Raw genomic sequence first — 13,795 nt, forward strand, 5'->3', positions numbered from 1 at the left:
ATAGGTCGTACATGTGTAGTTACACAAAACATTTCCATAGTAGTTATATTGTAAAAGACTGTTATTTCCCTCTATCCTATCTCACCCCCCATTCATTCTATTTTCTGTTTTGACCCTGTCACTTTTCAAACATATGTGCTTCTAACTACCCTCTCCCCCAATCTGCCCTCCCATCTATCATCCCTCCTCTTAATCCCTTTCCCTCTACTTTCCTGTAGGGTAAGATACTCAAATGAGTGTGTATATTGTTCCCTCCTTAAGCCAAATTCAATGAGAGTATGGTTGACCCATTCCTTTTCATCTTCTTGCTCTTCCCCTCCATTGTAACAGTTTTCTCTTGCCTCTTTTATGAGATAATTTACCCTATTCTATCTCTTTCTCCTCTCACTTCTTAATTTTATTTTTTAGATATTATCCCTTCTTATTCAACTGATCCTGTGCCCTCTATGTATATATGTACACACATATAAACACACTCACATATGCATTTATACTCATATACACCCTCCTATACATACATATTGTGAATATATACATGAGAAGGTATACAGGAAAAAATCATAAGGAACTTATTAAAGTTGAACTATTTTCATTCCTACATGGAAAAACAATAATTATAACTCATGAAACTTTTCCCAGTATGAGGATAGTTAAAGGGAATATATATGTATATATCATTGAACTATTTACATTCCTACATGGAAAAACCATAATTATAACTCATGAGACTTTTCCCTGAGATACTGGGAATTTTTCCTCTACTTCTCTTGATTTTGAAAATTCTTCTTGAGCTCTTCCATGGTCTGTGACTAGTTCATATTTTTCTTGGGGGCTTTAGGTGCAGGAGTTTTGATTTTGTTGTCTTTTTCTCATTCTATGTTTTGATTGTCTTTGTCCCCAAAAACAATTCTATACTTTGATTTCGCTTCCTGTGTTTGCTCATCTTGCCAGCCAATTACTTGACTTTTGAGTTCCTTGCCATGGTAGAACTCTGCTTCCAGAGTGGAGAGTGCTGTGTCCCAAATTGCTGGGGTTTTGCCCAGCTGTTGTCAAAGCTATGAGGGTGCCCTCTCTACAGCTGCCATAAGCTCTGGTATGCTACTGCTTGTCACCCCAAGACCACCACCGAAGACTGTGACCCAGATCCAAGCAGGTCAAAACAAAAGCAATTACCTTCTGAATGGCCACTTGGTCCCTCTACGATCTGCAAGGAGCTCTGGAGGCAGCTACACAGCCACTGCTGCAGTCACCTCCACCACCCGGGGGGCAGGGGCCAGACAGGCTCTTCTCTCATCCAGTTCCAACAAAGTCCCTACTGACCTTTTACTTTCTCTTTGGTGTTCATGGGTTGAAAAGTCTGAAAACCACCACAGCTGCTGATGTATCAGTCCCCTGAAGTCTGCTTTGGCCAGTCTAGACCACAAGTCTGGGCCAGCACGGCCCATGTGGTACTGTACTTTGCTCCCAGCTCAGTGCGATAGATCCTTCCTGTCGGCCTGCCAGGCTGCCTTCAGGTGGGATTTTTCTCTGTCACTTTGTGGGTTCTGCAACTCTAAAATTTGTTTACAATCATTTTTTTTTTTTTACAAGTATTGGAGGTGGTTGGAGCTCAAGCAAGTTCCTGCTTTTACACCACCATCTTGGCTCCACCCCTGAGACCATGAATTTTGAGGTAAATGAGGAGAGAAATGAATAAAGGGAAGAAATAGCTCAAAAACAAACTGCATAATCAAAGACAAAGGAAGAATTCTTCCATTGGACAATATTGTCTTGAGATCCTGGAGGAACTGGTATTTTCCTAATAGTGAGGCAGAATAGAATTGAAGGGGGCCAGGGGCAAGATCTACACAGTAACAGAAACTATTTAAAAGAGTTAACCTTAAATAGGTATCTTACAGGTTTTAATTCCATGAAAAATACTCACAATAAAGGACTAAATTAGTATGGGAGAAATTACTCTTCTCTGTCTCAGTGGCATAAGAATATACTGGAATTGCCCTGTAAGGAACAATTAATATGTGAAATTCTGAGTACATGAAAAGACTTGCCTTAACTCATGCACACTAAATAGAACCAAGAAAATAATATGCAATTACAATAACGAAAATAAAAATACCACTAAAAAGCAACTACAGTCTGGTTAAATGTAAAGACCAATCTCTTTCCAAGGGAACAGTTATCAAATACACCTACCGGGGGACATTTACTGAATAATTATATATGGTGGCAGACAGTTTCTCTCAGTTGACTTTAACTATTTTTGTTACAAAGGGTTCAAATTGGGCTCTATAAATTTTCGGTTACATGTACATTTTTGTACATGTGCTGTGTATCAGGAAAAAACAGGTGTAAAAGCAAGTTTTTCATTATAACTTTTTTTTTTTAAGTGGTAGATCTGGAATCAAAGGATCTTACAAATATGGGATATCTTACTTGCTATGTGACCTTGGGCAAATCACTTTAAACCTCTAGGCCCTTTTTCTCATTTGTAAAATGAGAGAATTGGACCTTTTCTAGTTCTAAATCTATTATTCCGTGATAGGAAGTTGTGACCAAATTTTTAAGTTGGCACCATGCCAGGTGATGGTGCCCATACTGGTATGTTTGTTACAGATTTAACAATGTATAAGGCACCTACTGACTCCTTTATTTTGGCCCTATAAATTAGTAGTGAGGACTGAGAAAGAACAGATTCTCTTGTAGAGGGAGTCCAAAGTTCTTTTAGATTTTAAGGGATATGGTGTGTCCAGGAAAATATTGCTTATGAGGTAAAAGGATAAGAATATTTGAGGAAAGTTGGAGGATGACTCCATTCTTAAATGTACATAATCCAAGTCTGAAGTTACCTACCTTAACCACCAAGAGGTGCCATTATTTTATGTCAAGATCAGCTAGCGCAATTTCAAAGGATTATGTCTTCTGAAAGGGGTCTCTGTATTCTAAGATACAGTGCCTCTTGGGATTAGCCAGTGCAGCAAAATGAGGATGTCAGCAATGGATTTCATGGAAATAAATCCTTTCAGATAGGTATTCAGGACTGATTTGTGCTTAGATATTACAGTTGTAATTGCTTGCCTGGCTCCCCTGAAAGCACCCTCTCATTTAAGGGAAGCCTGGATTTTGTAATTCATTGCACAGCTTGTAATTTAAGATGTAGGTGACTGTTTCCTTTATAATTTTTCTTAAATCTGCAATCTCACCTACTAGTTCCAATTATTTTTTTCTTATCAGTAGTCAGGAATAATGCAAGATATATTCATTTCAGGGAGAGTTCATAGCTTTATTAAACATCACTTGTTCTCTCTCAGCTGCTACAAGGAGAATGAGTTCCAAGCCAAAGACCCTTTTATATCTTAAAATACACAGTATCAATCCATATCTGTACTGTTAAATCTATAAAACATTTCTTAGTTAAGCATGATCAGTTTATCTATTAACAAGCCCCTTTTTGCATCCACTTCTCCACCTGCTGGTCTTTTATTTACCACTAGGTTTAACTGGCCCATAACAATCTCATTTTATTTTGAAGGCACTCCAAGCATAAGATATTTATTTTTGAGATTAAAATTCATAAAGGTCAGCATCAGAGGATCACTATAAGCACGTCTTTTTCCCTCCTCTTTCTCACAGTCTTATTCTGCTACTGGTATTTTCCACCAAGCAATGAACCTGGGATACAGTCATGGAGTACATAGTCTACTGACTAATAATATGTGTATTATTATAACCCTATATACAAGTTAAAGAAACCTGGAAACACTGAAAATTAGTTTCATGAAGTCTGACATATTTTAGACATGAACAAACCATTTTTAAACAGAACACTTAAACATAAAGGTATAATTTTAAGTGTACCTGGTGTCTGAGTGGTAGGTATTAAGACAAGATCTTTCAAAAAGCCTAAGAACTCGCAATAGTGAGCAGCTTCAACTTGAAGACGAAGAATGCTAATAAGGGATGCTCCCCAGCTCTTTAAGACAAAATCCCTAGATTTCTGGTGGTTGCATTAGCTCTAAGGAACTAGCTTACTCAGCAAGAATTACACCCTACAGAAGAAAAATATTCTATACTCCCCTACATTCTCAAGACACTCATTTGTAGTAGAAAACCAGTTTATAAGTCATAGTGGTAGGTACCAAGCTACAATAACATCAAGGAACTTGCACAGTGCTTTATACACAGTAAATGCTCACTACTTTTCTTAACCTCAGTGGTTCTCATCCATAAAGACATATTGGCTGGATTGATTAGACAATTATGCCAGCAGCTGGCATTGCTCAGTGAATTTCTTACCTTCCACATTAGAATTTAAGCTCTTTGAAAGTTGGAATTAGTTATTTGTATGTTCAGTGATTAGCACAGGGCTAGGCACAGAGTAGGTGCTTATCAATTAGAGAGTGCTAGAGACATGCTGATAAGTCTTATTCTCCAATTATCCTTTTTTCTAGGATATCCAAGATAACCTGGATGACATCATTATCCTGTTAACATCTGCCATCCATCATATTCTCATAATATCCTAAAATTTCCCATTTTAGAGTTATATTTTATACTGGCTACATTTTAATTGACTATTTCCTGATAAGATACATGTTGGTTCTGTAATTTCATCAATAAACTGCCTACAGATTAGACAGCTTTGGACATTATTTTAAAAGTTAAATAACTATATCCTTAATGCACAGTCTTATTATCAACCAATCCTTATTCAATAAAAGAATTTATCCCTTTCCTGATTGAAGGGCCAGGTCTGCTTTTCAATGTTTGACTCTGACCCATCTCCCTACTCAATAAACTCCAGTGGTTCCTTATTAACTCCAAGATCAAATACATAATCCTATGTTTGGCACTACAAAGGGCAACACACCCTTGTTCCCCACCCATTTCCATTCTTCGTATTCCTTACTCCTTGCTATATACACTCTTCAGTCCAGTGACACTGGCCTTGTACCCCATGCCTGGAATGCTCTCCCTCTTATCTCTCCCTACTGGTGTCCTTCAAGTTCAACAAAAATCCATCTTCTCCAAGAAATTTTTTTCAATCCCTCTTTAATGCCTCTCATCTTTATTTCCTTTATCCTGTATATAGCTAATTTGTACACATTTGTTTGTAGTCTCCCTCATTAGGTTGTGAGCTCAAGAGCAGGTATAATTTTTTGACTTTTTTTATGCCTAGAGCTTAGCATAGTGCCTAGCACACAGTAGGCACTTAAACGTACAATTTTCTTTTGTTCTAAATGTAAAGGTCTCTTTCTTTTGAAGTACCTATCAAATTCCTAGAACCTGGTTTACAAACAAGATTTTAATAAAAGACATAATTTAAGAGTCAGAAATGGTGCTTTTGGGATTTGGTTTTTAGAGTTTTGGTGTTACATTTTTAAAAGGACACAAAACCTGTCTTTGAAGGGACTCATAATCTCAATACAGAAACAATTTACTAGTCTTAACATGGAAGCTTTCAAAATTTTTTCAGGCACAGGAGACATGTTTACAAACAGGAAATTTAGAAATAAATATCAAAAATAAGGTTAAGATTCTGAGAGTCTATAGAAAGGTATGACAACATAAAGATAAAGTACAAATAATGACTAAAGATCTCTCTCATTTTCCACAGGAGCTATTCTGATGTTAAGAGGGAACTATTTAGTCAACTAAAACTAAACTGATTCCCTTCTTCCCCCATTACACCTTCTTGTCTGATGACAAATGCCCAAGCTCTAAAAGAATATTTTTACACATTCATGACATTGATAGGATTTTGTCTTCACTGTGTCTTCGCTGGTGCCTAAAAAGATTTGAGCTTTGACTATAAGCTTTCCCACACTCACTACACTCATAGGGTTTTTCCCCAGTATGGATTCTCTGATGATTAATAAGCCCAGAATTCTGACTGAAAGCTTTCCCACATTCATGACATTTATATGGTTTTTCTCCAGTGTGGATTCTCTGATGTTGAATAAGGATTGAACTACGGCTGAAGGCTTTCCCACACTCATCACATTCATAGGGTTTCTCCCCACTGTGTATTCTCTGGTGTAGAATAAGGGCTGAGCTCTGGCTGAAGAGTTTACCACATTCATCACATTTATGCTGTTTTTTACGAGAGGGATTTCCCTGCTTTCTTTCAAATCTGCCCTCACGCTGACAGATTTCTCCATATTTGAAAATCTGAGCAACGTCTATATTAAGAGTGCCAGAAATATCATCCTGTGGTTCCATGCCTGATGAAATCTCTTGATCTGGAGGGGACTCCCCACTCTCAGTCTGAGTATCACCATCTGAAACAACAGAAAATACAAATGCTACTTATTCCCTGTATTTTGAGAAGGGAACCAACTAGAGACAGAAGAGTATGATCCAAATAATATATAAACACACTAAATGGTTTATATATTTCTGTAAAATAGTATCATAATAATAAGTGTGGGTGTGAAAGAGAGAGTAAAACAAAATTACCATTAGTCAGAAGTGAGAAAATATTATGAGAATAATGAGGTAATCATTATTATGGGTAGTAAAAAAGCCTTTCATAATGACTTTTTAGAAAAGCAGTCAAGGACCTAGGAAAAAACAATCAGCAAAGATCAAGTAGAATAAAGGAATTTGGAAAATATAGATAAAAGGATATGGTTAGAGAAGTAACAACACAGGAATGATGAAATTTTGCATGTTTTTATTTGAATTCTGATCTATACTAGCTGACAGAATTTGAAAGTTGTTATTGGAGAGGAAAATAAAAATGTAATCTAACACATTTGAGACAGCCTAAAAATGTAGTGAGAGTTCAATGTTATTTGAAGTGTTGAAACATAAAACAGTGCTTCAGGTATTTGGATGAAATATGACCTCTGAGGTCCTTTCCAATACTAAGCTTTGATGATTCTAAGCTGTTGCAATATTCCTTCCTTTTAAGGGAGTAAGGGTTCGGTCATCAGATGAATGGTGATCAGTCAGAAAATATTTCTGAAATGTGGGGGCTAAGGAGCTGTACAGCAGGAGGGAGGGAGGAAAAGGGAGGAGGGACACAGTAGTCTCAGGTGAACAAAACTATCATTTAGATTTAAAATAAAATACAGTGTCATCGACTATTAGGGTGAAGGGCCGTGCACAGGACAGTAATGACAACTCTGATGAGATAAGCTTGTGATACCTTAGATTAAAAATCTATTAAATTAATTACTTTAAAAATATATTAATTACTTTAGAATTTAGAAGAGATCTTTGTAATATGAAAACTTGCTATTTTTGGGTAAACAAATTTTCAAGGAAGAGGTTACAAAGGGAGAAATAACTGATGCAACTGACATGTGGGAATAAAAATTCCTAGAAGCTCATGACAATCTGATAACAAGAAATTATGCTAAAATTATACTAGAGAGCACACCATATATATCTAGAGGCAGTTTTCTTGCTTGGAGAGGGACATTTCCTAGTAGAAGGTAAATGAGCAAGAAAAGTTTTCTAGGACACTACTGACAAAGTCACCAATATTTTGTGCTACATATTCTAAACCAGATAGAAGCCAGCTCCTTACCACTGTGTCTTAGGGGGTGGAACTCCCAGGTTTCCCATTTAAGCTCATTCTCCATGGGCAGGGACTGTATATTTGATGACTCCTCAGCTGTTTCCTGAGGTTCCATCTCCTCTATAAGGTCTTCTTGTGCTCGACCACTGAATGAAACCTGGAATCAATTTAGTTATTGGGGGAGGATAGGTGGTTGGAAAGGAATCACAACTGGAATGGGAAATAAAGCAGAGAAAAAAGAACAGTCCAGGAAAAATCAACAAGGCAAAGATGATTTCATTCTATCACCTAGAAATGGATCAGACAACAGGAGAAAACATACATACATAGGGACCTCTAATTCCAAACTAGCAAAGTGGAGAATGAAATTCAGTTATCTTCTTATTCTTCCATAAATGCCCCAAAACAAGTCCAAAGGTCCACACCTATACTCTCAATCAATTAAAAATTTATTAAGCAACTACTATATGCCAGGCACTGTGCTAAATGCTGGGGATATAAAAAGGCAAGACAGGTCCTGCTCTCAAAGAGCTTACAATTTAATGGGAAAGATAGCATGCAAACAAACAAATATCTCAAGCTATATACACAATAAATAGGAAATAACAGAAAGAAAGCACTGGAATTAAGAGAGGTTAATGATGGCTATAGAAGGTGGGATTTTAGTTAGGATTTAAAGGAATCCAGAGAGGTCAGTAGTTATAGAGAAGAACAGAGGGCTTTCCAGGAATGGGGAACAACCAGAGAAAATGCCCAGACCTAAAGATGGAGTGTCTTGTGTGGAACAGCCAGTAGGCTGGTGTTACAAGGTAGTAAAGTATAAGAAGAATGGAAAGGTAGGAGGGGACCTAGATTATGAAGGACTGTAAATACCAAAGAGCATTTTTGTATCTGCTCCTGAAGCAAAAGGAAGCCACTAGAGTTTGCTGAGTTGGGGTGTGTTTGTGTGCGTGGCATGATAGGACCTGTACTTTAGGACAATCACTTTATTGGCTAAATGGGGGATAGATTTGGAATGGGGAGATACTTGAAGCAGGCTACTGAAATATTCCATGCACGAGGAGATGAAAGCTTGCAGCAGAGTGGTGGCAGTGTCAGAGGAGAGAAGGGGGAATATTGGAAAGATGCTGCAAAGGTGAAATCAATAGACCTTGGCAACAGATTGGACAAGGGATGGGGGTGAGAGATAGTAAAGAATCCAGGATGACTCCTAGGCTGTGAGCCTGAGGGATGGGAAGATAGTGTTGCCCTCTACAGTAATAGGGAAGACAGGAGTGGGGAAGGGTTTAGGGGAAAAGATGAGTTCTATTTTGGACATACCGAATTTATGATTTCTACTAAACATGTAGTTAGAGATGTCTTAGGGGCAGCTGGAGATGCAAAATAGGAAGTTAGGAGAAAGACTGGGGCAGGATTGGTAGATTTAAGAATAATCAGCATAGACATGGTAATTAAATCCATGGGAGTTGAGATCATCAAGTGAAGCAGTATAGAAGAGGGGTCAGCAGTATAGAAGACAAAAAGGCCAAGGATAGAACCCTGAGAAACACCTGTAGTTAGAGGGTATGATCTGGAGAAAGATCCAGAAAATGAGAAAGAAAAAGCACAGTCGGATAGGTAGGAGGAAAACTAGGAGAGAATAGTATCCTCAAAACCTAGAAAGAAAAGAGAATCAAGGAGTTATTTCAGATAACCTTTCCCCCTTCCTACCTGATGTCCTGGTTCATCAAGCTCTCTCTCCAAATCTTCTAGAATGATCACTGCCTCTTCTCCATTTTCTGGATGATGCTCTCGAACCCAGGTCTGGAGTTCCTTGGGCAAGATAGTCAGGAACTGCTCCAGGACCAGTAGCTCAAGAATCTGCTCCTTTGTGTGCTTCTCTGGTCTAAGCCAGAGACGGCAAAGTTGACGGAGTTGGCTCAGGGCTTCACGGGGCCCTGGTGAATCCTGGTACCCAAACTGCCTGAACTGTTGGCGAAAGATCTCTGGACCATGGCAGCTGTTCCACTGGACACTAGATCCCTGTTCATAGGCGCAGTCCTCTTCTATCTTCACTCTCAAAACATTCTCTTTTTCAGTTAAAGCAGGAGAAATCAATATTGAATCCTCACTCAGTTGTGCAGACATTCTGAATCTTGGAAGGAAATTTACTTCAGCTGGGGTCCAATCTAGGTTACCTTTAGCTCTTCTTCAAAGCTACTCCTGGAATATTGGACAAAAAAAAAAAATCAGCAGCAACAGATAACTGACCCTAAAAGCTTAGACATACATATGATAATGAAGGCTAGTCAGGACCTAGTCATTCAATAAGGATATTTGCTTTTCTGAGATGGAAAAATAAGATAGAACAAAGAAATATTGGCAATTATTCCTTATATAAACCACAACTTTATAAAAGGAAAGGAAAATCTGGTCACAAGAGTCAAAGCACTCTTAATTATTCTGATTATAATGCTAGTCTCTGCTTTACTACTTATTGGCCCTGTAACTTTAAGCCATTACATTTCCCTGAGCTTTGATTTCCTCATCTGTAAAAGGGGAATAATATTTGTACTTCTTCCCTCACAGGTGTGTTGTGACAAACTGGGAAGGAATAAACATTTATATGGCAACTACTATGTACCTGACACTATGCCTGGTGTTATTTTATTCCCATTTTACAGTTGAGGCTGAGAGTTTGAGAGATCTGCCCAGGGTCACAAAGCTAGTCAATGTCCAAGGCTGGATTTGAACTTGGGTCTTACTGACTCCAGGCCCAGCAATCTTTCCACTGTGCCACCAATTGCCTTTACAATTGTCAGAAACCTCTGTAACTTAAACAAATATGAGAAACCCATATAGTAACAGACATGATGGCAAAAACAGCAAATACAAGATCAGCTAGAATGACAAAGAAAGAAGTAAAATCTGTGAGAAACCTCCAGTGTATGGGCCAGACTCTAGGAAAACACCTACCTAAGAGCAACTGTGGATAATGTATTCACTGATCCCCAGAAAGGGGTTCTTAAAAATTTAAAGCAGCTCCCCTAATTTTGTCTTCAGATAATTTTCAATACATATTGTCCATAAATATTAAGTATGATGAAATGGGTGGTAGAGTAAAATCTGAAATGCTATGGCAACATCTGCTCAAATCTTTTATGGGTCTCAAATGGTTTTTTTTTGTTTGTGGGTAGCCAGCACACTTTTTTTTTTCCTCCAGTGAACCAAAGTGACAGGAAAATTTTACCCACTTCTACTTTCCTTCTATCTTAACCTAAGGCCTTGTGCATTTCTTTCAATATTTATTTAAATAAACTGAACAAAGACTCAATTCTACTCAGTAACTATGGACGATCCATTATTCCTCTTCAAAAAGTTCATCATGCACTAACCTGGAGAAAAGGACTCCAACCCTAGGAGTCAGCCCTTATCAGCAAAAGATTCTAGTAGTCTGCTTTTTCATTCCTAATCCTGACTGGGCCCAAGGTTTTTGTCTGTTTTTTGGAAACTTCCCTTCCTTAACTCCACATATTTATTCAATTGCCAAATATTTATCTTTCTACCTCTCCAACATCTCAAATGTCACCCATCTATTCACACACTCACCACTCTGGTTCAGGCCCAGTCTACTGCATAGACTATTGCAATAGTCTCCCATTTCCTCTTCTTGTCTTATTTCTCAAATCCATTCACCACAAATCTACTAGAATGGTTTTCCAAAAGCACAGGTGTGATCATGTAACTCTCACTCAATGAACTCCAGTGGTTTCTGTAGTTTGAAGTTCCTGGAATTTAGGATTAAATTCAAACAACTATCACGTACAAAAGGGTTTTGTCATTTTAAACCCTTCATGATCTTTTCCCAAACTGCCTTTCCAAATTCCCTTACGTATCCACTCGTTTTTACCACACTTTTGCAGTCCAGCCAGACTAACCTTTCTGGTTTTCATACAGGACACTCCATCTCCCCATCTTCTTGACTTTGCACTGAATCCTATGCCTGGAATGCACTCTCTCATCTCTGCCTCTTAATTTTGTTTCCTTCAAAACAGCTCAAGCAATACTTGCTGCATGAAATCTTTCCCAAGATGTTAGTGCGCTCTCCAAAACTGCCTGGTCTTTATTTTGTGTATCTTTCATTTTGTAAACGTTGTCTCCCTCAACAGAATGTTAAACTCCTTGACAGAATGAATGCATCATTATTTAGGTGGTGTATTTCCAGGGCTCAGCCCAGTGCTTGGCACTTTGTTATTTATTTTTTAAAAATGTGTTCATTTATTGACGCTTTCTCCCCCCTCACTTCGAGCTGCCCTCCCCCCCCCCCAACCCCCCCGCCCCGGCGCCTTTTTTGTCTATTTTCTGAGAAAAAGTTCCCTTCAGCTCAGTAAGGAGGGAGTGGGAATGGAAAGAGCCAGTGAGGAGTACAGGACACGGTCTGAGCAGGCCTACGCTCTAAATACAATTTTCCTGTTTCGGCTCCAGGGTCCAGAGCCTCAAAGTACCCCCAGGCACATCCCATAAAAGCCGCAGAGGTGACCGGCCAGGGTACCGGAGCTTTTCCAGTCCCTCAGCCCAGCACTCACCTATTTCCAAGAAGACCCTTTTAAAATTTCCGCACACACCCTGCTCGGACTACTCTTCCCAGAAGCCCTCGCACACGGCCCCTACTTTCTGCAGACAGGAACCTCCCTTAGAACACTCAACCCTCAATGGCCCTGCGGCCGGGAATGGAGATAAGGTTTAAAACGTCACAACAAGGTTGCCACGAAGAATAGCAAGTTCTCCTCTCCCCCCTTCCCAGTCCTTCGTCGCAAATCTCTGGCTCTGGGTACAGCCCTTTCTCCACTTGCAGCCCTTTGGACACAAAGATGAATGAAGCCAAGCCTCCTGACTCCTAGGTCTCTGTACTCCCACTTCTGACTGCCGCTTCCCCGGCAGGGTTCTTATTCTCACCTCCAGCCTTGGAAGGAAGCGACTCGCTTTTTCCGGGCTGTCGTAAAAGGATGGTAGAAAAACGTTCTCCCAGAAGCCTCCTGGTGGAGCTGCTTCCGGTTCTCGAACCTGGTCGGCCACAGGGAAATGAACCAAGTAGTTCCCTTAGAGATGGGGGGGGGGGGTAGAGAATCCTGGAACCATGTGACCATATATTTAGAACAGAAAAGGACAGTAAGCACTATTCATAACCTTGGCGACTATCCTTATACATTCTCACTCGACATTTGCAGTCACATGTCAAATCCTGCCTTTTCTAGCGCCGCAGTATATCTAGCATCTGCCCCCTTCACTGTGCACAAAGCCACTCAAGTCACTACCTTTAGTCCAGGTTCTCGTTATCTCCAGTCTTTCCTTTCTCCAATCTACCGATCACACAGCTGAGTGACCATGTCATTCCCTCGTCTAATAAACTCCATTGGCTCCCTAGTTACTCTAGGATAAAATACAAGGCATTGCAAAAGTCTTAGTGCACTTTTGATACTAAAGTTTAAACTTGCACTAAGACTTTTGGAACCTATAAACGTTCGGTTTTTCACCCTATACAACCTAGCAATAGATAACAGTAAACCAGGTGTCTTGAAACAATTTCTCCAATAGCTTTCCAGTAATAATATTCATTAGAAAGTTTTGTAATGTCAGGATACCACTTTGTACCTGCTAGAATGCAAACATTTTAAAATGATAAGTCATTTAAAATATCCTACACACACATACATACATACATGCATGCATGCACATGTATATATGGAAGGAGAGATTTGGAAAAGACAAAAATTGAAAACTACTCCTACCCCAAATAATTTAAGATAAGGCAAGCATCACCTACATGAAGCCTTTCCTAATGTCTTTCTGCACCTCCCTCAGACCCCCACATCCCTCAAATTCCCTTTTAGAATTGTAAGCACTTTAAGGGTAGGACTGTTTCACTTTTGTTTTTGGAGTCCACCTCCTACCATAATGCTTGGTACATAGTAGGCACTTAATAAATCAATGTAATAGAGTATTATGGTGCCATAAAAATTATAAAATATGAAATACACAAAGAAAGGAAATAAAGACCAGGACTATTATACACTGATTACAAGAATTTTTTTTTTTTTAAATGGGGAAGGAAAACTGCTTGGTCAGAGAGATAGAGTGGAATTTCAGGTATTGAATTTAGGAATTGAAAACAAATGCAGAGCTAAATTTCTTTTGGTTAAATGTTCTAAAATGTTGATCTCTGCTTTATTAGTTCTAACAAAAAGCTTGAGCCAAGTCAGAAAAGACAACTCAATGGGCAATTTTTTCATA

General features: G+C 38.9%; 2 protein-coding genes across 2 annotated transcripts in view; both read right to left on the minus strand.

The window, feature by feature from the left end:
* Positions 1 to 3,259: 3,259 nt before the first annotated feature.
* The window catches only part of LOC138152650 (zinc finger protein 396-like), a 50,246-nt gene continuing 39,710 nt past the window's right edge, over positions 3,260 to 13,795 (minus strand). Inside the window, 2 exon segments of the mRNA XM_069076680.1 lie at positions 3,260 to 5,759; positions 5,761 to 6,090. Coding sequence (XP_068932781.1) covers positions 5,718 to 5,759; positions 5,761 to 6,090 — 372 coding nt within the window. The 3' untranslated portion in view covers positions 3,260 to 5,717.
* On the minus strand, positions 6,033 to 12,454 carry LOC138152649 (zinc finger protein 24-like). Its single transcript, XM_069076679.1, has 3 exons — positions 12,091 to 12,454; positions 9,236 to 9,727; positions 6,033 to 6,278 (listed from the first exon to the last, which is right to left on the minus strand). The coding sequence occupies exons 2-3, from the start codon at positions 9,650 to 9,652 to the stop codon at positions 6,180 to 6,182; spliced, it is 516 nt and encodes a 171-aa protein (XP_068932780.1). The 5' UTR covers positions 9,653 to 9,727; positions 12,091 to 12,454; the 3' UTR covers positions 6,033 to 6,179.

Source organism: Petaurus breviceps, unplaced genomic scaffold, assembly GCF_028583685.1.
Source record: "Petaurus breviceps papuanus isolate PSGF00001 unplaced genomic scaffold, PetGlider_PUasm1.0 90925, whole genome shotgun sequence".
Lineage (NCBI taxonomy): Eukaryota > Metazoa > Chordata > Mammalia > Diprotodontia > Petauridae > Petaurus > Petaurus breviceps.

Coding starts and splice junctions, on each gene's coding strand:
- LOC138152649 (XM_069076679.1), bottom strand. CDS start 9,652: ATGTCTGCACAACTGAGTGAGGATTCAATATTGATTTCTCCTGCTTTA. Junction 6,279..9,235: donor TTGATGAACCAGGACATCAG/GTAGGAAGGGGG, acceptor CTGTTGTTTCAG/ATGGTGATACTCAGACTGAG.